This window comes from Suillus discolor (assembly GCF_016758755.1).
Source record: "Suillus discolor strain FC423 chromosome Unknown F5147scaffold_59, whole genome shotgun sequence".
Taxonomy (NCBI): domain Eukaryota; kingdom Fungi; phylum Basidiomycota; class Agaricomycetes; order Boletales; family Suillaceae; genus Suillus; species Suillus discolor.
The window spans coordinates 21,682-46,037 of NW_024541306.1; the positions used below are offsets into that span (position 1 = coordinate 21,682).

The window sequence follows — 24,356 nt, forward strand, 5'->3', positions numbered from 1 at the left end:
CACTCAGATGTTGTCTCCTTCGTGTCTTAGGACGGTTTGCAGCGCAAACGCGCGCTTACGGATCCGACGGCTCTAACTCACGTGACCGAACTGTCAAGATGCGGTCCCTACAACTACTTAACTTTATTATGGACACACGTAGCAGGGGCGCCGGCTGCGTTGACTTCTACCCAGCCTCGGATAGCCCATAACTCGTCACGACAGGTGATGACCGGACTATCAAGATTTGGGACTACCTTAGCAAAAGCTGCGTGCAAACGATGGAAGGACATACGAACGACCCAAGCTTTGCTGTATTCCACCCCAACGTGCCCATCAGCAGCAGCAGTGAGGACGGTACCGTAAAGATATGGAATGGCAATGCCTGAGAACACCCTCAGCTATGTGCTCGAGCGCGCATGGTGCGTCTCGCTGCGCCGAGATGCGAATGAGGTGGCTGTCGGTTTTGATGAGGGTATTGATGTGATGGTCTATCTCTATCGTTCACATGGGGATGGAAGTGGGGAGACGAGTTAAGGAAACGGCTCGCAACATTCTGATCATTTTCTCAAGCTTGTCAAGTATCGTTCTTGATGTTTAACCTCGCGGCCAATTATATGTTTGCTTTGTCCTGAGCTAAATTTTGTCGTGATATGCGGCTTTGCTTTTTTTTTCCTCCGTGATTCCGTGAACAAGGGTAGCATAGTACAGATTGTACACTGGCACGACCATGGCTATTTATCAATTATAATGTAGCCTCTCTATTGAACGCAACTGATTATCGGGATATAAGGATGTGCCAGTGTCGGAGGTCGGATATTCTGGGATCGAAATACTTGCGCAGACTGCACCCAAAGTTTTGCCAGTTCTGTTTGTGAGCGGCAAAACTGACCCCAAGTAATCCTACTATACCAACAAGTATGCGACACATAGTTACCTGTCTTTCTTCGCTGGCAGACTCTCGGATACCCACTGGGTCGATTATCTATCTCCGAGGAAGGTTTGTGCCACTCTCCAGTTCGTTCTGGGAACTTCCGCAACTTCTGCCAGTAAAGTGACTAGGCACATATCCGACCTTACGCCGTAATGGCGCTACTAGTATTGGCGCCGCTCTGCAACGATTCGCGTCAAGTGCCAACGTTTGGCCACCCAAGGTATGGAACATCCCCAAAATATTTCCATGCCGACGAGATACTTCTATAGTGCGCGTGGTTTTTCTACCAAGCCTGTTCAAACAGATAGCCTTTGCGCAAAGTATCGCAGATGGGTCCGGGGTGAAAGGACGGATGAGTCAGCTCGTGAACAAAAGTGATCTTGTTCCTACTAGACAGTAAGACTGGTCGTGGAGGACGGCGCTGACAATATTAATATTGTAGTTTGGGTATACTGGTCTAATGACCATAAGGGGACAAAGTAGCGGTATTTCAAATATCATACTGTCAAGCGCCGGACCCAACGTTCGACCAGAATGTCACCTAAAAGATTCGCAGGCGATGCTGGCATCGCGAAGTTCATAGTGACGTTATACGATTGTTCGGTTTAGCCCCGCATGAGGGTATAAAGCTGGCATCTACTGGTCCCTAACGCCCATTTTCATTTTTTGCACCCCACCACAAGTTCGAGCAGTATGAAAGTCACTCCAGCTTCTGTCACTCTTTTAGTTGTTGCAGCCTTCCATGACCTCTGCGTGGCCGTACCTGCTAAACGTGATGATACCAGTATCCCAACAGGTGAGTTCATTGTTTACCCCATCTGACTCAATGATCTCATACCGTGGTGTTCTTAGACATTCAGATTCTGAATTTCGCACTCACGCTTGAACACCTCGAAAATGCCTTCTACACTCAAGGCTTGGAGAAGTATACCCAGCAGGACTTCCTCAATGCAGACCTGCCCGCCTGGGCGCGTGGACGATGGAACGAAATTGCACAACATGAGTCGACACACGTGTCGTTCCTCGAGAGCGTAATTGGCGAGCAGGCGGTACAGCCATGCACCTACAGTTTGTGAGTAGAGATTTCACAAGAGCAATTTATACGTCACTGAATGGGTGTGGTCGCGTTAGCCCTGACACGGACCCAATGTCTTTCGTAACAACTAGTTTCATGTTGGAGACGGTTGGCGTTTCAGCATATTCTGGTGCGGCGCAGTTCTTGTCTCAGTCGGTAAGTTGTGGACCAACTTTACGGTTTGATCGTAGTCGTGTATTTATTTTATCATGCTCTCAGGATTACATTACGTCCTCGGGTGCTATCCTAGCTGTTGAAGCAAGACAATCGGCGTGGATCAATTCAGCGATTTTGAAAGCTAACCCGTGGAACACTGCGTTTGACGTATGTCATCATGTTCGTCACTAATGATCGCTACTCACATCTGTCTAGACCCCACTAGACCTCAATCACGTGTGGACACTCGCATCAGGCGTGATCGTGTCATGCCCTTCCTCTAACATGCCACTGCCTGTGAAAGCGTTCCCCGCATTATCTTTCCCTGCTGGTGCTCAGCCAGGCCAGACTGTCCAAGTCTCTTTCAACGCAACAATGGTACCGTCGGTACCTCCACAACTTTATGTTGCGTTCATTGCTGGCCTCGGCGCTACTTTTGTGCCACTGAGCGCTCAAAACACAGTTGAGATTCCATCGACTTTACAGGGTGTCGTGTTCCCTATAATCACTTCCAGTAGTACGGCGGTGACTGACAACGTGACAATTGCTGGACCCGCCTTTTTGAGTTTCCACTTCAAAGCTGATGGCGAGGACGAACTCTAAAGTCTTCTTTGTAGTTTAGTACGTTGCTGTATCGGATTTTTTCTTTTTTCTTCTTTTTGGTTCGTGTCTAGTGTATCGATGGAAATTTAAGTATATCTACTCGCCAGAACATTCCCCGTAGTACTTATGTGTACGGACACATGTTGTTTTTTTCGCTAGAGCGTTATGTGCGTCACGCACAATTGCAATCTAGGTGTGAAATATTCTACAAATACTGTGTTCCGTATATTGTCCTCCAGGCAATCTAGCAACGTCTCAGGTGTAGGCAGCCGCAGACCAGCTTGATAATATCATAGAAGATAAACGTTCCTTCATTGTCGGCGGCGTGTCGGCCATCACTCGTAAGTCTCCCCAGGGTGCTTTACGTTGATTGCGGTGGTTTTCCGACGTTATACATGGCTTTATATTCCAATATAACGAAAACAGATCATATATCGGCATATATGCCAGTATCTGCGCCTTACTGACTCACTGACGTGGATGCTTTGACTGACAGTTGAAACGTTGACTCCGAGTAGGTTCGGAACCTCGGAACCAGTTGATGACATGTTACCCTCTTACCTTTTACTCTCCAGACACACAGTGTCATCTTCCAACTTCCTTGCGATTTGATCAACCCACTGACGAAGCCATAGCAGATTTGATTGCATTTGGAGGCTGACAATGGGTTGGCTTGATCCAAATTATGGATTATAGCCAAGAGGCTGACATGGGCTGACATGTGCTAGTACACATATAAAATGTACCTCCGGTATTCTTTGTGAGCTGCTTCTCTTTTCTACTTTGGACGATACCCATATTTTTCAAAACCCTACTGTATACCCTTGTATTATTGACGTTTCACGATGAGGGCCATATTGTCGTTGCTCGCCCTTGTCATCCTTTCCTCTTCCGTTCTCTCCCTTCCATCAGAGCGACGTGACGGCGATAGCGCACTGACGGGTGATGTTAATTTCATTTCTCGAAGCTTTAAACTGACGAATACTACAACAGAGATCCAAGCTCTAAATTTTGCCCTCTCCCTCGAGCACTTCCAGTACTACTTTTACAAACGGCTGTACCAATATGAGCCGCAGGACTTCTCCAACGCTGGTTTGCCGCCATGGTCGCAGGGGAGATATGCACAGATATCCTCCCATGAACTCACGCATGCTCAGTTCCTTGAGAATATCCTGGGTGACAATGCTGTTCAGCCATGCACATATAACTTGTTAGCTCATTTCTTGTCCATCTTTCACGTGTGGCCTGAATGAACCCTCCATCAGTCCAGACTCCGATCCGAGATCATTCGTGAAGACCAGCAACATTGTGGAAGCAATAACATCCTCTACGTACACAACTCTCGCGAAGTATCTCTCCGATCCTGTACTTCGATTTCTATTGCTCTATATTGGGATCCAACTCAAAAGCATTTTAGGACTATGTCATCTCCATCAGCTCTATTCACTCCGTGGAAGCAAAACACTCAGCGTGGGTCAACGCGGACATGCGTGAAGGTGCCGCTTGGAGTACGGCATTTGATGTACGTGGCATCTCATCTCTTAACATGCATTTTGAGACCGACAATCAACAGGCGCCAATGAGTCTGAGTCAACTATACACGATGATGAGTGGCTTCATCGTATCCTGCCCATCCTCCAATTCGCTGCCGCCGATCAAAACATTCCCCTCACTCACGTTTCCCTCCAACGTTATCCCAGGGCAGACTGTACAAGTGTCGTTTTCGCCCGCAGCTCCGGACCGCGATTCACACACGTTGTACGCCTGGTTCATCTCAGGGTTCAAAGCGCTCGTTGTACCTCTCAACGCTGACATGACGGTCACCATCCCGGACACGCTGCAGGGTTTTGTGTTCTCGGTGATCACGAACAACAGGGAGAGCGTGTCCGACGATGCTACAGTTGCTGGGCCAGCGTTCTTAGTCTTCGATTATGACTACCAAGGAAACGATCAGTCGCTACCCATGTGAAGAAATCAATGATTTCTCAAGTGCGTCCGAGTTGCTAAACTACATTCTATCGACTTGTACATTTATTGCCGAAAACTACTTCAATTTTCTCCACTATCAGTATCGGGATGCTGGAGCTCCAGGTTCTCCGCCTAATGCAACGATAGCGTTTGCTGCCACCGACTCACTCATTGCACCAATGTCAGAAGTGACATTGATCTACATGACGCAAAAAGAGTGAGCTATAAACGCGGATTTTCAGTCAAGTGATCTCACTATGTCGAAGCCTTCCTCAGCACGCTTAAGGGCCTGCTTTCCTGAGCTGCAGTAAATTGCGCTGGGTCATAAATGGATCAGTGATGATTATTTAGCAGGAGTTCAGCACACATGCTTACCACTTCTTTCCTTCCTTGTGTGTAGCTTTGAGAACATTTTGAATGACAGTTTCTACGTCAGGGTGCGGATCGGGAGAGGGGGGAGGGTATCCCAAGGACAGTGAAAGATCGTAAGGACCGATGAATAAGCAATCTAAAAGATCATATTAGTGGTGTACGTAATTATATACACCCAACGCACCAATGCCGTCCACAGCAGCAATGGCCTCAACATTCTGCACGGCTTCCGGCGTTTCGATTTGTATCATAACAACTACATGTTCATTCGCAGATTTGATGTACCCGGTGGCATCGATGCCCCACACGCCATGCGTGAATGGACTTCCAAAGCCGCGCCGGCCTGCCGGAGGGAAGCGACTGTCGGCCACGATCTCCCTCGCCTTCTCAGCATTAGAGACCTACAGCCCGGCACAGAGTCTAAAAAAAACGTTCGATTCCATACTCTCCCAAAGCCACTCACCATAGGAACAAGCACACCCCGTGCGCCTGCATCAAGCGCGTATTTAATCTGCCACGACGTACTATTGCTGAACCCCGTGGCTGGGATTCTCACGAGCGGGCTCGGCGCGTTGGGTCCAAGACCAGTGATAGCCTGAATGGATTCTGCAGCGCCAGGCTGGAGCGATGTGAGACCGTGTTCGCAGTCTATCATCACCCACGAGAGGTACGGGCTGGCTTGTGCGACCGCGCGTGCGTTCAGGATACCTGGGAGGGTGATCCATGCGCCGAATGCGGGCTTGGAGGCTTTGAATGCTTGCAGGAGTGCGTGCGTTGTCATAGCTGGAGATTGAGCGTATTCGGGTCTGGAGATGGGTTTATATAGAGAGGGCCAAGATTATAGTCATGAGGGGTGTTTTGCGGACCGATCTGAGCCGCTGACGCCTTAGCGCTATTGAACTTGCACCATATCATGCTAAATAAGCCTAGATTTATGTAAAGTCATTCAATTTGAGAGCTGTTGGGGGTATTGAAATGGTCATCTGAGTTAATTTCACGAGTGTGTGCTGTACATTACCTGTCCATGCGCACTGCAGCATCATCACTTAGATGGAGAAACGACCGCAAATTCAATAGACAGAATCAATGATTAATGTTGATGGAAGATGCCGAGTTAGGAGGTGACATCCATCTGGCGGGTCTTCAAGCCTACCAATAAAACGAAATCCATTATATTCGACTGGTGATTAAAGGAGCTGTGATTATGCGTGCTCAGTGGCAGTTGCAGGTTGTATGGGAGTAAAAGTATTGCGAGGGCGCCATTCACGTTCTGTTGTCCAGTATCGTATCCACTTCCACTCCTTTCCCGTCTTTTTATGTACCTTCTCGATCGTCTTGAGGGCGTCCAACAACCAGATATTGGGCTTCTCTGCGTATCTTGCCCTAATCACGCTTTCCTGTGGAGCCTTGACGGGAGGTTTGTCTTGGACTTGTTTGTGGAGCTCTTCATACAACGCCTTGGCCACGATACGTGCATTTGCCGAATTATCTTTGAGACATGCGACATAGAGCATGGAACAAGCAGCCAGGTCAGATGAAACCGGTGGGAGCTTGTAGACACCAAATAGAGCTGCGACAGTCATAGAGTCCGAAAGCGGGCGCTTGTCATAGACGGAGTGCAGCATATGTCGTGCGGCGAAGAGAGAGCCCAAAGCCAAACCGTATTTCGAATGGTCTCCAAAAACCTTGAGTGCGAGTGTCGGGCAATTCAGCTCCTCACAGCGACCTTGGTTTATATCAGCAGAGAACGGGGCAGCGATAGGATGTTGGACTCACGGATGAAAGCCTCTGCGTGTATGGGGCGGAACTCCTTGCCCGAGTCTCTCCACCTCGGAAACAGCTCTGCAACCATTTCTAGCTGTTCTGACGAGCTCGCGAGCTGGAACAACCGAAGCCATGCAGTTTGGCGCACTTGGCCGGCTTTGATAGCACGTTTGCGTCCTGTGCGGTTTGTCACGTACTCCACAAGTTCGTAGAACTGTGGTTCTCGACGCGTAGCAGCGTCCTGGAATTTAGCTTTTGAGGCCGTAGTAGACTTGGAGGGATCAGGTACTGAAGTTTCAGATGGTGTCACAGACGAGAAGAGGTCGTCATCCCTGGACTGTTGAACTGCATAAAATTTGTTGAGCACTTGATGATGCTCTGCTGCCGTGCACCTCACCTACAGTCGTCAGATGGAAATTTCTGCGACACACTGATCGATTGGCGGCGCTTGCTACTCGAAAGAAGGCCTGTGGCCGGGAACTTAAGGAGAGGAGGCTAGCCATCCTACGGTGCATCATTCACAGCTTTGAAGCAAAAGCATGAAACTGAAATTTCTTGTCAAACATCGCCAAACAAAGGTCGAGTATCATTATTTGATAATATCATTTTTGATTCTTCTACTCACCCATGTGCAGGCTCAGCGCTCCGCAGAATACCCGGAAAGTCATCAAATCTCAAGACTCGAACTGGGTCTACGGCCGACGACGCGGAAGGCACGAATCCGCTGCAAAATGTTCCAGATAAATAACACTTCTTCGCCCAACGCCAGTGATATCTTATCTCAGACTTTGTCTCATTCCAACTTTTCCGATAGGCCTCTTATCTTGTTTCATTCCCAACACTTATTGATGATATCGTTGGGAAACTCATTTGATCGGCTCTGTAATAGATGTCCATCCATGAATTTATAGTTTTAGATTTCGAGGATATGATACATCGTGATGTAGATTTTCCCTTGACCGGATCACCAGTACTGACTTGTCTCTCAAATTAGCTGCTCCGCACTATCAGCGAACTTCAGCTCGTGCACGAAGGCGTACAGGACCGCAAATCAAAATCAAGACTCGGATATCATACGTCGATGATAACTCCGCTGCTGTACTCATCCGACGGGCGACCGCAGAAGTCTGGTTCGAGACCGGCGAATTATTCATATTCCGTTTTTTCACCTAGCTTCATGTATTTCACAACTTGCATGCTGTCGATCGTGTCTATGACTCTCAGACGGCGATACCCTGATATTATCTGGCACCACTTTGGGGTATACACGGCATGGGAATCATGCAGACGGTGAGTGCGATGAGAGAGTCTTGGGAGATGAAGTAGTCACCGTCGCTGGGGTAGAGAGAAGGTGAAAGGCCGTAGGAAATCGATGGCTCACACGAGCTCTGTAGTTCTCTTGTGCTTATTGCAGGCAAAGCCATCATTTGGCACGTCAGCAGCACGTCAAATGACTCAAATTCGACTGATCTCAGGTTCAGGGCTCGCTGGCACCACTTCTTCGAATACGGGCAGAATACAAGGGAAAATTCGGGTGTTCCAAACTTATCTTAAAAGTCCCCCAGGCAATTGGACTACAAACATTTGTTCCTGATATGTCAGGCTCCTTATTTTTTCCGGATGTGTTCGAGTTCACGTTCTATTTATACCGTGCTAGCGGTATTCAACACATTTACATCGCATAGCTGCGTGTACATGTTTGTCGATGCATTCCCCATCCGGGGATGAACCCTGATATTCGAGTTAGCCGGGTCGTTTTTGGCCTTGCGTCGACGTGGCCTATTGGTCAGGTTCTGATTGTCGCCCCCACCGTGCAGCCAATTCACTGGGACGGGCTACACGCATTTTCAGCAACCGTACAGTATCGTCATTGAACCCGTCCAGTGATATGCAATATCCCGGTTCCAAAGATAGAAATGTCCGAGGGCTTTCATTGGGATGAGGTTTAGTATACTTGCGAGGACGCAGGCCACGTACCGGATTGCTCGAAGTAGGGATCCTCGGGACGCGCGTTTACTAAGCTCATCCGGACAACAAAAATAACAACGACACGAGGACGAGCCACATAGGTGACTCGAAGCGAGATTGAGCCACACGGCCCACACCTCTTAGCAGCATATAACATGATTTTGGAGCGATGCTCAGTCGGGTGATGCTGATTTTTTGATGCCGTATAGGTCATATCTTTGACGCTCGCTTCGGATAAACTTCGGTCGTGAGCAGATGTACTAGATGTTCCCGACGGTCGACGGTCGGCCATATTGCATAGATGTGACTACGATGGGGTCGTCAGCGCGCGGCACTCTTTGTAATACTTTGCTTACTTACTATGCGTATTATTGATAGTGCAGGTACTAGGATGGGGGCCGTTCTCCACATGCTCTGGTACAACGATTGGATGCGGAATGAATAGATTCCGCCGGAGATGAATATGGTGGCTTGCCCTTCCGAGGGAACTATTGCACCCATTTGACCTTTTTACTGCTTCTCCCGCGACTGACTGCAAGATGTGACGGGATGAAACGTCAACATAGCCCTACATAGCCTACAAGCCAATACAAATGACACTGCAAATGTACAGCAAGTGCTGCGAAGTGACGAATTCGTATATGAAGGGGAATTCCGAACAAGCACTAGGCTAGTACTAGAGGTTCCGTCAGGTACACATACCTAGTACATCCGCGGTCAATCACCCTCTACTCTCCACCCAGACTTCAAGCTTGTCAAGTTGCCAGTAAAGCTCTCACGAAACGCTGACAACGATTCTCATGCAGTGAGGATGTCACAATGTTTTCTGATCGTGTCATGACAACACTTTGTTCCTGATAAGTGAGTATTAGTTCGAGTTGAAGGAGTTGCATGTACGTAAATATAAGCAGGGTCACCGTCGAAGGAAGGCGGGGAATCAGTAGCCAAACTCGGGCACATGATGGGAAGCGAAATGGTCTTTTTCTAGAAAGAGCTCACGTTGGTGTTAAGATGGTATGTTGTACGACGCGCGGGGTGCCATATGTCAATCAGGCCGAGCTTAGGTTTGGCGAGTTAATTATTGATGGAAAACAGCGTGACCCAAATGCTGGCCCGCCGGCGTTGTCATTCTTTTTTAATTTAAGAGTTCTATGAAAATAATGAAAAGTACTTCGGAGTATTAATTTAAGTATATCGTGCGTACTACTACTACTAGTTGGTATCATGATCGAGGAACAGCGAGCTTATCGCGCGCCCTGGGGACCGCTTTTTGTCAAAAAAAAACATTGAAAAGGAAGGTTTAAGGCCTGAGGGGAGGGTGGATGCCGCCGTCAGCAGTATTTGTCTGCCGCCGTCTGAATTCAAACTCCGCGCACGTGGTGGATGCCGTACTAATCGTCGTTCATTGGATGATAAACTGAAGTACAGCTTATTCATCATTTCTCGTTATCTCTTGCCAAGTACTTAAGACAGCGGTAGGATGAATTCACGTACGGCAACTAGTCCGACGTCAGGTCCCACAGATATTCGTATATCTACCCACAGGGTTTTCCTCCTTTTTCAAGGAGCGCACGTCCATCTTTTATTTGCAGGAACATTAATTCGTCACAGCCCCCATCCCATCGTCAACGTGTATTAAGGGCAAAATGGTGAACGTTACCTACGATGCTTGTGAGTCTTCTACGTCATTCTCCTAAAAAATGCTCAACAGCGCTGTCCAGCCGGCGACCTCTATTCGTCTACTGGAACCATTTTCAATATGGGCGATATTGCCTGGACATTGGCATCAACCGCTCTAGTATGGATCATGATACCTGGGGTTGGCTTCTTCTACTCCGGTTTACTCAGGAGGAAGAATGCTCTCAATATGATCTATCTCAGTATGATGACCGTTGCTATGGTCTCCTTCCAGGTCCGTCACACTTTATGAGATTTTAACTACGCTCTATGTGCTCATCGACATTGTAGTGGTTCTTCTGGGGCTATTCTCTAGCTTTCAGCGAAACTGCCAGTCCCTACATTGGCAACCTCAGTATGATTTCCCTCAGAATTACAAGTCTCCACTTTTAACCGCTATTCGTCAGAATACTTTGCCTTGCGAAATGTACTAAACCAACCTTCTATCGGTAGTCCCAGAGTACCGGCCATCGTATTCTGCGTCTTCCAGCTTATGTTCGCTGCTATCACGTACGTCATGATTAGTATGGTCTCTTATTCAGAACACTCATGTAACTCCAGTCCTATGATTGCCCTTGGTGCTGTCGCAGAACGCAGCCGCTTGGGTCCTCTCCTGGCATTCGTTTTTATTTGGTCTACACTCGTTTATGATCCCATCGCCTGTTGGACATGGAACTCCCAAGGCTGGTCGTACGTCCTTGGTGGTCTTGACTTCGCTGGAGGCACCCCAGTGCACATCTCTTCTGGTACTGCCGCACTTGCCATCTCACTCTACCTTGGCAAACGTCGCGGATATGGCACCGAGCGCCTCGCCTACAAGCCTCATAACACAACTTATGTCATTCTGGGCACGGTCTTCCTATGGTTCGGCTGGTTCGGCTTCAACGGCGGTTCTGCACTCTCCGCAAACTTGCGTGCAACCCAGGCGTGCATTGTTACCAACCTTGCTGCAAGCGTTGGTGGTTTGACTTGGATGCTCTGGGATTATCGTCTTGAACGCAAGTGGTCCGTTGTCGGTTTCTGTTCTGGGGCTATCGCGGGTCTCGTCGCTATCACTCCTGGTTCAGGTTTCGTGGGTTCTCGTGAGTTTTACTTTTTTAGAATCCGTTGAAAATTTTTGAGACGTGAATTAGCGGCTGCTGTTTTGTTCGGCTTCATGGCTGGTACCGTCTGCAACTTTGCCACCCAGCTCAAGTTTATCTTCAAGTATGATGATACGCTCGATGTATGTGAACATCCTGTCTGCATGGAATTATCGGTGCTCATTCTACGTCAGATCTTCGCATCGCATGCCATTGGCGGTATTGTTGGCAACGTCCTTACTGGTCTCTTCGCTCAAGCAAGCATTGCTAGTGCTGATGGCGTTGTTACAATTCCTGGAGGTTGGCTTGACCAGAACTACCGTCAACTTGGCATCCAACTCGCAGATTCCGTCTCTGGGCTTTCTTACTCTTTCGTCATGACTGTCAGTCTCATGCCCATATCCTTTCTCCGCCCTTCTTTATCTGACTCTTTGCTCATCTATAGACCATCATATTGTGGGTCATGCACTTTATTCCCGGCCTCCGGATCCGTTGCGACGAGGAGACCGAGATCCTCGGTGTCGACGATGCAGAGATGGGCGAATTTGCATACGACTATGTCGCTCTTGAAAATGAAGTCATGCCTCGTAGCGAGTACAACGCAGGTGCGTCTTCCGGCAGCCGCGAGCCGCAGCACACCGCCGCAACGACATCGCAAATAAGCCAAGAAAAACAGATTGGGGAGGAGGATGTCAGTCGTGTACAGTGAAAGGGTTCATAGGGTCGAGGATAAGAAGACTGCAAGAAAGTCTACCACTCATTACGTTAAAGTCTGTTTTCTTTGTTCTAGCGTATTCACACATTTTTGCATGTTCTGTTTTAAACAGTAACATGCGTGTTATTTAGTTATCCGGACTTTTATTTATGTAACTTTAAGATCGAGTCATTTCTTGATGGACTGACTTGAAGGCATACCCCTTGTTGACCCAGTTACTTGTGATACCCTTGTGTCATGTAAATACAAGAAAGCCAGAAATAAGAGATCTTACGGATAAACAGTAATCATGTGGAAGTGTAATTAATTTGCAATGAACAGGACCAGAACAGGAGTGTGTTTGTAGATCGACAGGATGGGATCCGGAAACTCCCTATCATTAATGTGGCAAAGACCTGGGGCCCAACTCTTTTCCCAGTCATTAATATGTAGATCTTAACGTGACGCGCGCTGCCCTCGCGCAAAACCGGTCCGACATGTTCGCGCCACTTCCTTTAATGCCTATCGTCATAGAGCTTGACATGAAGACCCTGTTGATCCAGGGTGTGATTGACACATATCGCCACCCTACTTTGTCGGGCACAATGGTTGCGCATCGCGAACGAACCAAAGCAGAATGCGCAACAGGGAGCTTGACAACGGAGCACAAGGTCGAAGCTCATATATCGTCATCTAGGTGACTTGCAGAATTGACGATTTGGCACTAGCAGTCAAACTTGATAGCGACGCACCCGGAGAGGCACCCCCTCGCTTGCCAGCACAGTCACGGTTCCCAAGCTCTCTATGATCGGCACCGTTGTCCCATCCGCCATCTCAAACGCATGTACAAGGACAATCTGGGACGAGTCCAAACTCGGTCAAAGTCAAAACGATCCGGAACTAATAATAATGATCTTGACAGTGCAGTGTACCTTGGACAAACTCTGTTAATGCAAAGAGCCTCCCTAGGCACATCCGCGCTCCATCCCGGAATGTCATGGAAATAAAAGGTAACCCTGCAGGGTTTCTCCGGGAATATGCGGGCTTTCGAGCTAGCGGGACGTCTTCGCACTAGGCCCTAACAGAACAGTTGAGTGCTGCAAGTGGAATGATGACCGCCGTCCCCTTCGGAATGAATACGCTCTTGGTAAAGTTATTGGCAGCTGTACGCAAGGATTTGACGAGAGGGATTGCGTAGCCTGTCATAGTCAGCTTGAATGCTTTGAATAATTTTTTTTTCGTTGGATACGCACTCATCGCGCAATTTCCTTGACTGCTGCGTGAAGGCGCAGAACTTTGTTTAGTACGGCATCCAGCAGGGACGCTTGTTTGTAAGATCATATAAGGGAGGTTGGTCTGAACTCTATACATTCGTCACGAAGCTTCGTCTGAATGTCTGAATGTCTGAATTCCGCGCAAGTTCTAATGTGCCCACTGTAAAGTTGAAAAGCAAAGTGACAGCAGCGGACTGTTGAAACCATGGTGACTGATTAGAATGCAAGGAATACTTAGTGGGAATGTGCATACGGTCTTTTGCTAGATGATTGCATGTTACCTGCAGTGATCTCAAAACCGGTGAGAAGCAGAACCTTTACCTGGCGGTGACGGAAACCAGTGTCACATCGTTCAGAAGAGTTCTGTGAATTCGTATACTTCGTCTAATATTTCTTGTGGAGTCGGCTTAATGTTCTCACCAGATTCTTTTGCTTTCACTGAACAACGATTTAATTTGAATCCGAAGGGCGGGACTCAAACCCGAACATGATATGTCCTCCTGCTCAGCGCCGCTGGAGCGGGGCGTTCCATCAGACCTAGGCAGGTCCGGGCGCAGTAGCAGGTGTCCTGGCGCGGTGGCAGGAGTCCTGTCTCGTAGTCGGTCCTCACGCGTGTCGTAGTCTGTCCTCGTTAGACAGAGCCGTAGCCTCCCGCTATAGAGGTCTGGCCTTGGGTTCCCTTGCAGTCCGTGCCCGTTCCACCAGCCCTGGCCTTGAAAATTGGCAAATTATGCAGATGAATCCTGAGATGACTGGAGGTTAGCATACAATTTTCTTACAATACCATTACATAGTTACAGACCGTAGTCAAACCTCATAGCGACATACCCGGAGAGGCACACTCCCAGCCTCAGCACTCCCAACCGCCCCCGGCCTTGGTAAAGATCCCAAACTATCCACAATCTGCACTCCAGGGTCATCCATCTCAAACACAAATTTTCGAACGAGGACGAATAGTACAGCCTGCATGGACGAAACCAGACGCGGTCAAAACAATCAGGAATCAATATTCTCAGTGCGTAGCTGCGTACCTTAAACTCTGCCAATGCAAAAAGCTTTCCTAGGCACGTTTGCGCTCCATCACCGAATGTCATTAAATGACGGTAGCCATGCAGGGTTTCTCTGGCATCGAGCATACCCTCATCCCCTTCGAACCACCGGGAAGGTTTGAATGCCTTTGCGTCAGGGCCCCACATGCTAACAGAGCAATTGAGTGCAGCGAGCGGGATCACGATCACAGTCCCCTTCGGGATGCACACGCTCTCCATGAAGTTACCGGCAGCTGTGCGCAAAGGTTCGCTGAGCGGGATCACGTCGTCTTGCATAGCCTGTTGTAGTCAATTCGAGTAGTTTGTGTTGCATCTGAGCGGGATACGCACCAATCGCGGGATCTCTTTGAGTGGTGCATGGAGGCGAAGAACTTCGTTCACCACAGCGTCCAGGTAGGGAAGCTTATTCGTGAGGTCATCGTATGAGGGGGTTGGCCCAAACTCTAAACACTCGTCGCGAAGCTTCCTCTGTATGTCTGGATTCTGCGCAAGTTCTACTAAAGCCCACTGTGGAGTTGAGAAACACGGTTGGAGCAGTGAACGGTTCGGAACTTACTGTCATGCTCACTGATTAAATGGGAGCAATAGTGAATATCTACTATTCTTTTGCTAGACGAATTCACGTTACCTGCAGTAGTCTCAAAGCCTGCGAGAAGGAGAACCCTTGCCTGGCGGAGACAGAGGTCAGCGTCCCATCGTTCGAAAGAGTTCAATGATTCGTGTACCTCGTCTAGTACTTCTTGTGGAGTCAGTCCCGCGCTCTCACCATATCCCTCAGCTCTCACTACACAACAATTTCAGGGTTGACAATTTCGCAAATGAAAGGCAGAACTCACAAAGCAAACCCAAACATGATTTGTCTCACTGCTCAGCGCCGCCCGTCTCATTTTCCTTGCGTGTCCGCAATAGCATCTCCTGGCATATTTTTCCAACTATCAGGCGAAGCTTTAGGGAGAATCGTATGGCAGGCAATGGCAACTTCAGGATGAAAGGAAAGTTTTGTGCCAATATGATCAAGTTGCTAGGAACATTGGTGGATGAACCAAATGCATTCAGAATGTGCCCAACGTCGGAGTCATTTCCATCGAGTGCGCCGAAGTCATGGGACAGGACGGCTATGCCCGCACTGTCGAGTCTATGTGGCAGGGGATAGATAAGACATCAGCCTAGTAGAAAGGAATGGATATACATACGAGATATGGTTCATCCTGCATAATGTGTCTGAGTGCGCAGGTACGAAACTTTGAAGGAGAACTCAGAAAAGTACCATTGTTGAACATCAATGGTTGCGCAATGAGTTCCTTGGTTCAATTCTATCTCATTGTCCCAGGCAATTGCTGTCTGTAACACATTTTAAGTGAAATTCGGGGTGAATTGGTTAGAGACTGACCTTGTGAGCGGCATCATGGAAAACAGATGTCAAGTTGCGAATGACAGCTGCGGTAAAGGCGGGGTTGAGAGCCTTGCGCTGCCTGACGGATGAAAGAGAATCGCATGGATTTAGCTTGACACGACTTGCAAGTCTCACTTCTACTAACCTTTGGTGACTTTCACCATCGGCCCACAACACTCCTCTTCCCATCTATCAGTTGCATAAGCACGCCGTTACCCTGTAGCTGTACAAGTAAAGAGACATACCACTGTTTGAACGACGATCTTGTTGAATGGAGTTTGGTTATACAACCATGTGTCTCTTGCAAAGAAATGAGATATTGCTTTCGGGTCCCATAATACGACCCTGGACTGTCCAAAGATACCCGGAACTTTGTACACTGGACCATACTCCTTGGCCCAACGTTCGTACAATTCAGTTGTAGCGGTAGAATCTAGCATTATCTTGGCGAAGCCAAACACCCAGCCTGGGCTCTGAGGCCCTCGTATATGTGTTGTTCGTTGTTGTCGGCGATAGACTTGGAGGGGATAGAAGAGCGCCAGTATCACAACCGCGATACGTGTCGTTGAGCCTGACAAGGGCGAGACCAGACAAAGGTCCTTGAAGGCAAGCCAAATATCCCTGGCGCAGGGGTTACTTTGCAACAAACCCATGATATCAATCACTGGCAGTACCCGCTCTCAAATGTTAGTCACAGGATAGCAAAAGGGCAAGTGAGACAAAGCCAGCTCATACCCGTATATGTCTAAACTGGATTTCCAACCAAACGAGAGAAAAGAAGACATTTGCCAGCGGGTGGGCCCAGTCAACTGTTCGCCGAACCCCAATAAATATCCGACTTGGTTGAACTGACCAGCTTCACAGGGTTCAAACAGTCTGTCTATATGATCTTGATGGCTGTGACGGTTGATCCTGACCCCCATGCTTCAAGCTATCTGAAAGACTGGCGATCGTTGCGGTTGCTGGACTTTCGAATTTGTCATCCTGCATGGGATGTCCACATCGTAAGTGCTTCACGCACGGGACAATTTCCAAGTAGAACTGCGGGGAATAAATTCTTGTTAGGGTCTTATGAGAAGGCAAGGATAAAGGTATCAGCATTATCATTTTCATGTACAGGATGGCAAGACAGGTCATGATTACATGCAGGAATTGTGTAGAAAGGATGGAATGGAAGAAAATAATGACCAATTGATGACCAATAACTTCGAACAAGTTACCGCCAAATATTCAACATCAATTTGATCCGCTGAAGACGTTCAAACTCAGGTTGGATCCACATGGTCACAAACATTCTTGGGCCTAAGACGAAGCAAGGCACTCGCCCATTGGCAATTGCAAGCTGAGCACTCTTTCCTTGCAGCTAACCCTCCTGGATCATCGTTAATTTTCATCCACTTCAACCTGTTTATGTCATTTGTCAACTTTACCAGGACGGCAAATATGAAGAATGTCTTCGGCGGCGCGCACTTCACGGTAGCCTTCCAATCGACAGAATATTGTGATGCGTGCCTCTCACTACCTGCGAGTCTATCAAGGGGTACGGATCTGTCCTCATGAAGCTATCGTTTCTGGCGCCTCTAACACGGAAAATGGAATACGCCCGTCGGATCATGTGTGTTGATGCGTCTTCGCAGAATCCTCCGAGAGACCCAACGATTCCCATGTTTCTGTCCGTGGTGCCAGGGAAAATCATTGGAACCTTGGAAGCGCTTGTCATGGCTCCATCGATTCATTTACATTTTCCACGGGAGTACGACCACTACAGTTGACAGGGATATCGAGTCGCTATGCTCACTTCTCACTGGCATTATCAATTCTCAAATTAGCACACATCCCCTCCGCTCGTTTCTTCACAACTTTCTCAAAGAGTCACGGAGCTACGTAGTTCTCCGTCAATGTGTCACCTTGCCTCGGCGTCTCTTACTCCCCGCAATTACAAGCTAATAACATCGAGCCTGTTTCATGATCGGGGGAATCATGCGTGATGAACCATACTAAGTTACAGTACCGAGTCAGTACGATTACAACTTGTATTTTGTCACGTGAAGCACCAGCACTGACAACGTTAATACAGGGCGATGACATCGATGATAAACCACACACTTCGACGAGATACTTTCGTGGGCCTATCATGGCCATATCAGCATTCAACCTGTAAATGCGATGCGCGAAGCTTTTGTGAGATTCCCGATCATTGCCAGGGCCTTAAATCCGCAATCAAACAGCCATTTTTAGAGATACAGCCTTGTGGGGTGGATATAATTTAATATAACAAAGTCGTGATCAAACTGTAGCGAGGGCACAACAGTCTCAAGTATGGATGTCCAACACAGAACAGAAGACTCACTCAGTCACCGTCTACTATCTATTGCCATACAACCAGACGTCATTTTGTACCACCTTTCGACTTCTAGTTTTGGGGTGAAGTAACGAAGCGCCTTCCTTTCGGTATCACCCAAAAATAACTGATATATCTGGCCAGCCAGGCCCAACGGTTATGATACAACGATCACGTTCATACCCGAAATCAAACGTCCCTGTGCCTCATTGTGCAGGAAGTATTCTCACCATCAGCGTAAGACGCCATAGAATGGACAGCAATGCAGTACACTGACTATGAGATATATAGATAAATGCATTACTAGTGGAATTTATTCGGCCAGCAATGTCTTCCTCTACGCAGGACCTCTTACCACAACTTAACCTAGGAAACACGTTTGGCGCACTTTTTATTGGGGTCGCCCTTTCAGCAGTGTTTGTGAACTGTTTCCTCACCATGTAGTATTCAATGCTGAAAACTTGTCGTATCATTCTCACGAATAGTCTGTTTGGTGTGACCAACGTTCAAACCTTTATCTACTTCCAGACACATAAAGACACGGGAATGACGTTTTTCAAGCTGATTGTACGTATATCATGCTGCCCTATTTTTCAATTTAATCATTGATGCTACGCCAGGTTATCTGGCTTTGGTAAGTGTCCCCCCGAGTTATGATTCACTGAACATGTCAATTTTACACTGTACCCCATATTTTAGGATACTTGATGCTCTACATCTGGCACTGATTGTACATTGCGTCTATTACTATTTAGTGACCAACTACGCGAGCTTCAATGCGCTCACAGAAATCGTGTGGAGCTTGAAAGTGAGTTTCCTACTTTGGCACTCTATGCAGCCTGATGACGCTTATGATATTGATGGACTCGTGCAGCTTCAGCTAATAGTCGATGTATGTTGTTTCTTCTGAACTCTGAGATTTACACTAGACATGCATTTAACAGGTTCTCATCGTTCCTACGGTACATCTGTAAGTTCGATGTGCAATGTTACACGCAACATTCTAATTGATGCTGTCTGGTCCCATAGTTCGTATGTCTATCGCATATGGATAGGTATATCATTCCTAATGATGATTTGTTTCTACTAACACGATGAGTCTAGTCAGCAAGGGCCGATCGAGAGTTCTCCCGGCTATAATAATGGTAGGTCTGAAGTCGGTGCTCGATGGTATATCGTTTTGTTGACGCACTGTCAGTGCATAGTCGTGGTTCTATCAGGAGGTGAGTCTGTCGCTGGAAACGCTCTTTACTCGATTCTGAAAATCTGTTCAGGTGTTGCCGTCCGTAAGACTTCAGTGCCACTACCTTTGTTATTAGCTCATCACTCGACGTAATGACAGCTGTCGTGTTGGTGCAGTGAGTCAGACATATACCTAACTTCGCGAAATTGCTGATAGCCGCTAGATATCGATGCCGCTTTTTCCAGGATGTGGTTGCAACCGAGTGGGCGACATACTTGACTTTGGGCGCGGTTACTTTTGATGACATCCTTATTGCATCATCACTATGTTATCTCCTCGCTACTTCCCGTACTGGATTCTCTAGGTGACGAGATGCACTTTGTTCGCTGTCGTGATCTGATATACTAACGCAATCATTTAGTACCGATTCTTTCTTAACAAAGCTCTTGGGTTATATAATCAGTACAGGCTGTCTGACGAGGTATCCCTCTCTCCAACTCACCCCATGCTTGGACTAATATGTCTGCAGTATATGTTCATTAATAGCTGTAATCACTGTGAGGTTCCATCTCTTGCACTGTCCATGATTGAGGCCTCAGACAGCCACCTATAGTGCGCGGTGATGCCGAGGAACTTCATCTTTCTCAGTATTGAATTCTTAGTGACTAAATGTAAGACCAACCCATTGTCTCAGGATCGTGCTAACTAACGGTACGGTTTCAAGTATACGTGAACTCTTTCATGGCACTTATGAACGCACGATACTACCTGCAGGCCGGCGCAGATAATGTGGGTTCTCCCAAATTTCGTGCTGGCCATAACGTTTTCCACCCCGAGCTACGCATTGAGATGTCGCAAGACGAGAAGCTTCAAACATCGCGGACAGATGTATCTGATGATGCAGTGCTCCATACTACTCGACCGATTCAAGCTGTCAAAGTTGGTAATTGTATTATTGTTGATGCAAAAGGGCTAATGGCACGATTTATCTACAGTTGCCAACGACGGGGACGATGCAAATGCAGTCTTTCTCGTTGGCGTGATTCAGTGGGCATGGATTATTATTTGTGCGTTTCCTCGCGAGTAGCGCTCACAAATAACTTATGGGTTCGTAGTAAATCATCACTCCCTACCCGCCATGTTTACGGAAGGACTTCAATTGCTGGCGATGAAACATCAACTTTCTTGCACGTCATACCCTGATCCTGTACGTTGGTCCGTGCTCTTCCACTCAGCATTTTTGCAATTCAGTGGTTGCGGCGGTATCCAGCTTGGCGAAGCCAGATACCCAACTTGGGCCCTGAGCGCTTGAGCCCGAAGCCACATGCGTGCTGTTCATTGATGATCTTTGGCAATACACTTGCGATGAGGCTTAAAATGAGTCAGCGCTGAGAAATCCATCAGCCGCACGACATAGATATCCGTCGAATCTAACCGAAAGTGCTTCACGCACTGCTTGTTTCGAAGGAAATGAATGGTTCCGAACAGGGCTAAGCGTTACATGGGGAAGAACAGCACCTAGATACTGAGCCCGAGATCCTTTGAATCAGAATCTGATGGTTTTCTGTAATGGTTTGTAGTGTGTTGTATATGATATGGCAGGCGATAATGAGACAATTGAGGTGCTACTTAGCAAGGTTCGTCGAATGGACGTCGCTACTGGGTGTGCATGTGATCATAACAGGTTCGTTGTGCGCACAATGCCGAAATGAATGGTGATCGTGATGTGAACCTGCTCACCGACAATTATTAGCACTGCCTTGTGGGATCCATGCTGCGATACACAGCCAAACTTGGCCAGATTGGTGATCACTACAGGTATTATATCTCAGTATATTTGACCTTCGTGTATGTGTGGGTCCATCATTAATGATATCGATGGCATCCTGATTCTTCCACACAAGATTAACATTTAATGTTTCGACTTGCGCGTCGACGGTCCAAGGTACGGTCCAGGAGACACAAGTGGGTTATGGCCCCTCGCCTCACCCCTCCGGTGGACGAGTTGCCGCAAGTAACACATACGTCACTTACGTACGTGATTACAAGTCTTAGTCTGTACAGTTGCCATCGTGGGACAAAGCACCTTCGCATCAATGGCATACTATCATTGCTGTACTTATACATCTTATACATGCTTCTAGTACCATCAGCGTTCAGCGTCAGAAGTCATGATTCTCTCACAGAACAAATGGCAGTGTGATTATTCTGGGTTATTATATAGTATGTGAACCTACTACTGGTGGACTCGTTTAGTCAACAACAATGTCTTCCTCGGCTCAGGATGCCATTCCACAACTTGACCTGGGAAACACGTTCGGGGCACTTTTTATTGGCGTTATCCTGGCAGCAGTGTTAGTAAAACTATTTGTTCATCATGCAGTCAAAAGCTGAACGTTTCCTGCGACCTTTCGTACTAACATACCCCATGGAAAACAGTCTCTTCGGTCTAACCAATGTTCAAGCCTTCATCTACTTGCAGGCGCATAGAAGCGCGGGGATAACATTTTTCAAGCTGGTTGTACGTCTATGCTGCCTTGGTGTTGGTTCCAGTCTTGATGTCATGTTCTGGCAGATTACCTGGCTTTGGTGTGTCCTCTCGATTCGCAATTATTGATCGCGTAGAGATTGTTTCCCAAACTTTTAGGATATCTGATGCTCTGCACCTGGCATTGACAATCCATTGCGTCTACTATTATCTGGTAATAACTATGCAAACTTCGGCGTGCTCACGGAAATCGTATGGAGTCTCAAAGTGAGTTTCTATAATGGCCCTTTATGCAGCGTCTAATGGGCTGGGACAGCTTCAGTTAGCAATCAACGTAAGTTGTGCTTCCGTTCTTTGTGACCCACCCAACAATACGCACTGCACAGGCTCTCATCGTTCCTACGGTACATCTGTAAGTTCAGTCACTGTTACTACATACAACACTCAAGTCATGTCATGGTCGACAGTTTGTATGTCCATCGCATATGGAAAAGTGATTATTCCCCTACTATCGTGAATTTGCTACATCTACTGAATGAACCTAGTAAGCGAAGGTCGATCAAGAGTTCTCCCGACCATATCATTGGTGGGTTTGCAATCGGGGTTCATTTGTGTTTCATTGTGTTGATTCACTGTCAGGGTGTGGTCTTGGTACTAATTTCAGGCGAGTTTGTTGCCTGCAAATGTTGTTCATCCGATCTTAAACCTCCCCTTAGTTGGTGTCATCCGTGAGATTTCAACAGTGTTACTGATATTGTTATTGGCTCATCGTTTGACCTAATGACAGCCCTCGCTTGGGAGCAGTGAGTCAGGCAGTTCCGTAACTTCAGGAGGTGCTGATAGCGAGTAGATATAGGGTCAAATTTTTCGAGGATTTGGCTAAGGCCATGTGGTCAACATATCTGTCTTTAGGAGCAGCCACTTTTATCGATATTATCATCACATCATCGCTATGTTATCTCCTCGCCACTTCACGTACTGGGTTCTCTTGGTACAGAGCAGATTCCTTATCAGGATCTGACATGCTGATGCAGGTTACTCAGTACCGATTCATTCATAACAAAGCTCGTGGGCTATACCGTCAGTACTGGTTGTCTGACAAGGTATCCTCCCTTCCAGCATGCCCTATAGTGCTTTGACTGATATTTCGACAGTATTTTTTCGGTGTCAATCATAATCACAGTGAGTGATATCTATTATGTTGTCTACATCTGAGGTCTCTGTTGGTTTCCTGCAGTGTGCTGTGATGCCGACAACCTTCATCTTCATCGGGCTTCAATCTTTAGTGGCTAAATGTATGATCAACAACACATTCTTTCGTGACCATGCTGACCAGCTGTATATACTGTTTCAAGTACATGTCAACTCGTTTATCGCACTCCTGAATGCGCGATACTATATGCAGGCCAACGCAATTGTCGATCCTCCCCAACTTTATGAGCACCACGGCGTCTATCGCCAGGAACTCCACACCAGTGGATCGCAAGATGAAGAGTTTCACAAATCCCAGGGGAACCCTAAGGATGAGGTACTGCATATCACGCAACCTATCCAGGGTATCATGGTTGGTGGTTGTGTCATGGTCGATAGGAGAAGGCTAATTGACACATCTTAGCCACAGTCAACGACATCGACGATGGAAATGAAGTCTCTCTCGTCATTAGTGTGACATGTTAACTATGTGTCTGATCAAGAAATGACACCTACAGAAACATAGTTTGTGTTCTAAAGTTATCAGGGCGGCGCATCTACAACGGCCGGCGGGAATGGCGGACTGGTGGGGGTAGGCATCACATCAGGTTTTGAAAGCGGAAGAAAGGACTAACTTAGTCGACAGGGACTTTCTTTACTGTTCATCGTACGGTTATGTTTATTGGTTTTGCGAGTACAGTGTACAATTGGGCATGACTTTATCGTTTGAATGTTCAGCCACAATAATAAAGCTGCGAGTAACTTTTACAGTAAACGTCAATAAGGTAATGAGCAAGCCCATGCTCCCTTCTAACCATGATGCATGACCCGGCATTTAGATATGCGATTGGTATGTGGACAATCTTCCTGCGCGCAGAGTCGTCAGACTTCAGAAATGGTGACATCTTTTTGGTCTCTCACATTCTCTCAAGATCGTGCTGACCAACGGTACGGTTTCGTGAACTCTTTCATGGCGCAGATAGTGTGAGTTCTTTTGAATTTCGTGCTGGCCATGACATTTTCCACCCCGAGCTGTGCATTAAGATGTCGCACGACGAGAAGCTTCAAACATTAAGTGGTTGTCATTATTTGATGCGATACCAGGCCCCAATGACTTTCCGTAATGGTGGTGACATTGTATAAGTAGTATGATATAGGAGAAGAT

At 47.4% G+C, this 24,356-nt stretch overlaps 10 protein-coding genes across 10 annotated transcripts; 6 read left to right on the forward strand and 4 right to left on the reverse strand.

The window, feature by feature from the left end:
- Window positions 1–191: 191 nt before the first annotated feature.
- Window positions 192–368, forward strand: F5147DRAFT_582879 (uncharacterized protein; the record flags this gene model as incomplete). Its single annotated transcript, XM_041431686.1, has 1 exon — window positions 192–368. A coding segment is annotated over one exon (177 nt), but the record flags the coding sequence as incomplete, so codon positions are not given.
- A 1,074-nt stretch (window positions 369–1,442) lies between these two features.
- On the forward strand, window positions 1,443–2,959 carry F5147DRAFT_712682 (ferritin-like domain-containing protein). The gene is made up of 5 exons (XM_041438371.1): window positions 1,443–1,709; window positions 1,766–1,985; window positions 2,045–2,144; window positions 2,208–2,312; window positions 2,361–2,959. The coding sequence occupies exons 1-5, from the start codon at window positions 1,607–1,609 to the stop codon at window positions 2,745–2,747; spliced, it is 915 nt and encodes a 304-aa protein (XP_041289020.1). The 5' UTR covers window positions 1,443–1,606; the 3' UTR covers window positions 2,748–2,959.
- A 325-nt stretch (window positions 2,960–3,284) lies between these two features.
- On the forward strand, window positions 3,285–5,143 carry F5147DRAFT_712688 (ferritin-like domain-containing protein). Its single transcript, XM_041438372.1, has 7 exons — window positions 3,285–3,689; window positions 3,741–3,957; window positions 4,013–4,112; window positions 4,165–4,269; window positions 4,321–4,736; window positions 4,817–4,932; window positions 4,982–5,143. Exons 1-5 carry the CDS (start codon window positions 3,593–3,595, stop codon window positions 4,714–4,716), a joined length of 915 nt encoding a protein of 304 aa, XP_041289021.1. The 5' UTR covers window positions 3,285–3,592; the 3' UTR covers window positions 4,717–4,736; window positions 4,817–4,932; window positions 4,982–5,143.
- On the reverse strand, window positions 4,813–5,868 carry F5147DRAFT_777435 (Pyruvate/Phosphoenolpyruvate kinase-like domain-containing protein; the record flags this gene model as incomplete). Its single annotated transcript, XM_041441983.1, has 5 exons — window positions 4,813–4,914; window positions 4,972–5,032; window positions 5,091–5,223; window positions 5,272–5,488; window positions 5,551–5,868. 5 exons carry the CDS (start codon window positions 5,866–5,868, stop codon window positions 4,813–4,815), a joined length of 831 nt encoding a protein of 276 aa, XP_041289022.1.
- A 375-nt stretch (window positions 5,869–6,243) lies between these two features.
- Window positions 6,244–7,391, reverse strand: F5147DRAFT_712700 (uncharacterized protein). The gene is made up of 3 exons (XM_041438373.1): window positions 7,249–7,391; window positions 6,864–7,196; window positions 6,244–6,813 (listed from the first exon to the last, which is right to left on the reverse strand). Exons 1-3 carry the CDS (start codon window positions 7,367–7,369, stop codon window positions 6,290–6,292), a joined length of 978 nt encoding a protein of 325 aa, XP_041289023.1. The 5' UTR covers window positions 7,370–7,391; the 3' UTR covers window positions 6,244–6,289.
- Window positions 7,392–8,494: 1,103 nt separating this feature from the next.
- On the reverse strand, window positions 8,495–9,320 carry F5147DRAFT_655910 (uncharacterized protein; the record flags this gene model as incomplete). Its single annotated transcript, XM_041434036.1, has 3 exons — window positions 8,495–8,676; window positions 8,829–9,126; window positions 9,180–9,320. 3 exons carry the CDS (start codon window positions 9,318–9,320, stop codon window positions 8,495–8,497), a joined length of 621 nt encoding a protein of 206 aa, XP_041289024.1.
- A 962-nt stretch (window positions 9,321–10,282) lies between these two features.
- On the forward strand, window positions 10,283–12,574 carry F5147DRAFT_712712 (ammonium transporter AmtB-like domain-containing protein). The gene is made up of 8 exons (XM_041438374.1): window positions 10,283–10,490; window positions 10,541–10,731; window positions 10,788–10,851; window positions 10,904–11,006; window positions 11,058–11,578; window positions 11,630–11,721; window positions 11,773–11,961; window positions 12,024–12,574. The coding sequence occupies exons 1-8, from the start codon at window positions 10,466–10,468 to the stop codon at window positions 12,285–12,287; spliced, it is 1,449 nt and encodes a 482-aa protein (XP_041289025.1). The 5' UTR covers window positions 10,283–10,465; the 3' UTR covers window positions 12,288–12,574.
- Window positions 12,575–14,177: 1,603 nt separating this feature from the next.
- F5147DRAFT_814521 (cytochrome P450) lies at window positions 14,178–16,641 on the reverse strand (the record flags this gene model as incomplete). Its single annotated transcript, XM_041443524.1, has 12 exons — window positions 14,178–14,258; window positions 14,375–14,509; window positions 14,578–14,874; window positions 14,926–15,102; window positions 15,152–15,162; window positions 15,224–15,375; window positions 15,461–15,730; window positions 15,789–15,803; window positions 15,863–15,936; window positions 15,986–16,067; window positions 16,134–16,177; window positions 16,234–16,641. 12 exons carry the CDS (start codon window positions 16,639–16,641, stop codon window positions 14,178–14,180), a joined length of 1,746 nt encoding a protein of 581 aa, XP_041289026.1.
- A 2,015-nt stretch (window positions 16,642–18,656) lies between these two features.
- Window positions 18,657–20,518, forward strand: F5147DRAFT_839488 (uncharacterized protein; the record flags this gene model as incomplete). Its single annotated transcript, XM_041444229.1, has 16 exons — window positions 18,657–18,745; window positions 18,815–18,896; window positions 18,950–18,963; window positions 19,029–19,221; window positions 19,274–19,299; window positions 19,359–19,384; window positions 19,434–19,474; window positions 19,528–19,552; window positions 19,604–19,615; window positions 19,672–19,687; window positions 19,736–19,876; window positions 19,934–19,993; window positions 20,042–20,069; window positions 20,126–20,183; window positions 20,237–20,451; window positions 20,508–20,518. Coding segments are annotated over 16 exons (1,035 nt in total), but the record flags the coding sequence as incomplete, so codon positions are not given.
- A 1,138-nt stretch (window positions 20,519–21,656) lies between these two features.
- On the forward strand, window positions 21,657–24,041 carry F5147DRAFT_712727 (uncharacterized protein). The gene is given in 14 exon segments (XM_041438375.1): window positions 21,657–21,712; window positions 21,726–21,866; window positions 21,952–22,033; window positions 22,140–22,267; window positions 22,468–22,493; window positions 22,546–22,603; window positions 22,788–22,803; window positions 22,831–22,991; window positions 23,035–23,080; window positions 23,217–23,295; window positions 23,356–23,564; window positions 23,616–23,736; window positions 23,846–23,944; window positions 23,993–24,041. 11 exon segments carry the CDS (start codon window positions 21,778–21,780, stop codon window positions 23,667–23,669), a joined length of 948 nt encoding a protein of 315 aa, XP_041289028.1. The 5' UTR covers window positions 21,657–21,712; window positions 21,726–21,777; the 3' UTR covers window positions 23,670–23,736; window positions 23,846–23,944; window positions 23,993–24,041.
- Window positions 24,042–24,356: the final 315 nt, after the last annotated feature.